General features: G+C 35.8%; 1 protein-coding gene across 2 annotated transcripts in view; it reads right to left on the bottom strand.

Annotated features, from left to right (window-relative positions):
* Nucleotides 1–1,541: 1,541 nt before the first annotated feature.
* The window catches only part of LOC106872175 (delta-1-pyrroline-5-carboxylate synthase), a 56,543-nt gene continuing 54,158 nt past the window's right edge, over nucleotides 1,542–3,926 (bottom strand). For both annotated transcript variants that reach the window (XM_014919065.1, XM_052975706.1), the window contains 2 exons: nucleotides 2,836–2,931; nucleotides 1,542–2,431 (listed from right to left, as the gene is read on the bottom strand). In XM_014919065.1, the coding sequence (XP_014774551.1) occupies nucleotides 2,265–2,431; nucleotides 2,836–2,931 (263 nt within the window). In that variant the 3' untranslated portion in view covers nucleotides 1,542–2,264. The remainder of the gene's footprint in view (nucleotides 2,432–2,835; nucleotides 2,932–3,926) is intronic.

Raw genomic sequence — 3,926 nt, 5'->3', positions numbered from 1 at the left:
ATATATGCATGCATATATTCATACATACATACATACATTCATACATACATACATACATACGGGACAATGCTACTATTGTTTATAGCCCCAGGAAGACATCTCCCCCAGCTGGCTATTGACACATTGTCTGTGCCCTATCAGTATTTGCAAAGGGAAATCATCATTCCCATCTCCAGTCTGTTGTGATACACACGGACCCAAGTTTCTGGGTAATAACCTGTCATCAGCGTGAGGGCACAGACAGCGTGTCAATAGCCAGCTGGAGGAGATGTTCTCCTGGGGCTACACACTACAATACCATTGACCCTTAAGGGTCAGCCACATTTAGGTGGCAAATATACTTCATGATGTCTTGCTGCTACTGATTATATCTCGCTCAGAGATTTATTATTGCTTATATATATATATATATATGTATGTATGAATGTATGTATGTGTATGTATGTATGTATATGCATGTATGTATGTATATATGTATGTATGAATGTATGTATGTATGTATGTATGTATGTATGCATGCATATATATATATATAAACATCTAACGTCTGTTTTCCATGCTGGCGTAGGTTTGATGGTTTGACATGGAACTGGCCAACCAAGGAGTTATTCAGACGCCGGTTGTCTGTTGTGGCGTAGTTTCTATGGCTGAATGCCCGTCCTAACACCAACCACTTCACAGAGTGTGCTGGGTACCTTTTACATGCCACCGACATGACTGCATCTACGCAGCACCAGCACAAGTGCACTTTATGTGGCACCAGCACCTGTACGGACTAAGCTTGTTCGTATGGATGACAACAATTCTACTTGGTTTGACAAGTCTTCTCAAGTATAGCAAATCACCACAACTCCCAGTCCCTTGTTACTGCCTCAGTGAAACCCAGTGTCTGAAGATCCTTACTGGGTTGACCCCTTACATGGGTTCCCTCCAGAATTAGAGCTCAGCACTTCTTTATGCAGGTGATATATCTACATATAGAAAGATAGATAGATAAATATAGATACTGAGACACTGATGTATCAACATAATTCTGTATTATCATCATCATTTAACGTTCGCTTTCCATGCTAGTATGGGTTGGACGATTTGACTGAGGATTGGCAAACCAGAAGGCTGCACCAGGCTCCAGTCTGATCTGGCAGAGTTTCTACAGCTGGATGCCCTTCCTAACGCCAACCACTCCGAGAGTGTAGTGGGTGCTTTTATGTGCCACCGGCACAAGGGCCAATCAGGCGGTACTGGCAACGGCCACGCTCATATATATATATATGTATATATATAAATGTGTATATACACACACACACACATATACACATATATATCCATACATTAATATACAAAGTTAAATACATTTAACTTGAACTTTCCAATATCTTCATTAAATATAAAGTTAAATGAAATAATCAAGTAAGAATCTATTGATTACGTAGCCAAATAGAATTTAAAAAAAAGAAAGATAAAGAAAGCAACAAAAAGTGCAAGATAAGAAAAGCTAATGATTTGATGATGGCAGGAAAAAATAACATGAATGGCTTAACTCCAAAAAATAATTGTTTTTAATTACATAATTTTGTTGTTTTTAAAGAATTTCAAAGTAAATTTTTGCTTTTTCAAAGTCGACACAGAAAACAGCTGTTGGATGGAAGTTGTAAAATATATCGTCATGTATGACTAGAGAGTTTGCTTAAAGCTGTACTTGATGTATAGAACCAGTCAATATTGTAACTCCGGAATTTTCCATTCCTCATTTATCTGGAATTATCCATTCCACCTTTATTTGGAATTACGCACTTCTCATTTAATCAGGAGGAAAAAAAAAATCATATTTTATTTTAGCTGCAGACATTAATGTAGATTAAAACTAAAGGTGTTACCATAACAATATTCAATTAATTATTGTTGTAACTGTTGTTGTTCTTCTTCTTAGCGTTACAGCTGTCTTTATTAAAACTGTTTTCGTGAGGTTTTTTTTATAAAAATTTGGTTTGTGGTTGTTGGTTTAGTTGTTCTTGGCTATGGCTGTTGTTAACACTGTGACAGCTTCTGTTGTTGTTCTTGTATTTATAGTTGTTCATAAGCGTTGCTGTTCTCAAACTTTTCATTATTATGAGGCTTGTTGTTGTCATTGTTGTTTGTTGTTCTTAAAGCTGTTATTGTTATCATCACTTCTATGTTTGATGTTGTTGGTGTTTGTCTTTCATGTAAACTTGTTCCCAGGAAACTCCACCAGACGCATGTGACTCACTAGAGTCCAATGTTAACTATTCCTTGACTGGAATGCTTTCATGGGTATAAGATAGTTTCCCAGTGGAAAAGTCAGAGACTGTTTGACCTTCTCCCCTTAGGACCCATTTTGTGGTCAGTAACCCTTCAACTCCAACAGGGCCCCTTGCATGGATACGACTTGTACTGATTCCAACCTCAGCCCCTGAAAAAATAACAAGGGTTCATCATTTATAATATAATTGTTTTAATTTCTGATTTAACTGAAAGTAAGCAACTAATTAATTACACAAAATGAAATTAACAAATTCTTCAAAAAAAAAAAAGCTCTCCTCCTGTGGAATATTTATGAATAACACAGATTATCACCATTTTCTTTCAATTCCAGATTAGATCTTAATTAACTAATTAATTACAAAAGTGAAGCTGATGTAATTTTGCTGAGTCAGTTATCAATAGCAAAATTTTGGAATGTTGTTGATGATATTATTGGTGTGTTAGTTACTCCATATTGACAAATATAAGTGGTTAGAATAACAGTAGACTAGTGTAACAATAAACTAATATAACTGAATCTGTGCAAAACAGAGAGGAGATATAGTTACTTACCTAATCCAAACCTGTATCCATCAGAAAAACGTGTGCTAATATTATGGAAAACACATGCACTGTCCACTGTTTTTAAAAATCTTTCAGCCACAGCAGCTGTGGAATAGAGAAACAGAACATTAGAACATTAAAACAATAGCAATGTTCCATGTAAAAAACACTGTCCACTCTGTAAGGTGGTTGGCGTTAGGAAGGGCACCCAACCGTAAAAACCATGCCAAAACAGACAGTGAAGCTTGGTGCAGTCTTCAATCTAGCCAGCTCCTGATAAACCATCCAACCCATGCCAGCAAAGAAAACAGACATTAAATGATAATGATGATGGTTACATATTAGTTATTGATCTTATTAATCACAAAGTCAACTTTGTTTGACCCCCTTCTAAAACAGTAAGAGTGTGGTTGGAAGAAATCTGGTTGTTATTTTCTAGAAGGTTAAGCAACCATGCAGAGTTTCCCTGACTTACTAGAAGTCGTGATGGTGTACAGATGTTGATGCAGAGATATAATGGATCTAAGGACTAAAGAAATGATAGATGTTATGGAATATATATATATAAGAACACAACGCACTGCCTGATCCAGGAATCGAAACCACAATCTTATGATCATGAGTCCAACACCCTAACCACTAAACCACATGACTCTTGAAGAAAATGCAAAAGGCTTTTTCTCATTTAGATAAATGTCTTGTTTTATTTGAAGAAATGGATCCCAATGCACAATGTTTTGTAAAAATATTGGTGGGTTGTCAAGATTCTATTGCACCTTATTACCTTAATCCGTGATTAGGTAATTATGTTTGAATTATAGATTACATACTCTAAAGTGACACCACATGTTTTACTTGTTCATCTCTCTTTCTAATATATATCTACTATCTCAATGATGAAACACTTATAGCCACATTTGATAGGCAGCTTCAAAAACGCCTTTGTTTCAGCTGGTGTTCAAGCTGAAGTTTTAATGGTAAACCAACTTGAGCACTTAGAGTACATATGTATTACATTATGTTATTAGATGACGTATTTAAAATATATATACATGTATATTTATATATCTGTGTGTGTGTGTGTGTGTGTGTGTGTGTGT

Source organism: Octopus bimaculoides, chromosome 22 (assembly GCF_001194135.2).
Source record: "Octopus bimaculoides isolate UCB-OBI-ISO-001 chromosome 22, ASM119413v2, whole genome shotgun sequence".
NCBI lineage: Eukaryota > Metazoa > Mollusca > Cephalopoda > Octopoda > Octopodidae > Octopus > Octopus bimaculoides.
The sequence above is the reverse complement of the archived record's forward strand: the minus strand, read 5'-3'. Positions and strand labels throughout refer to the sequence as shown.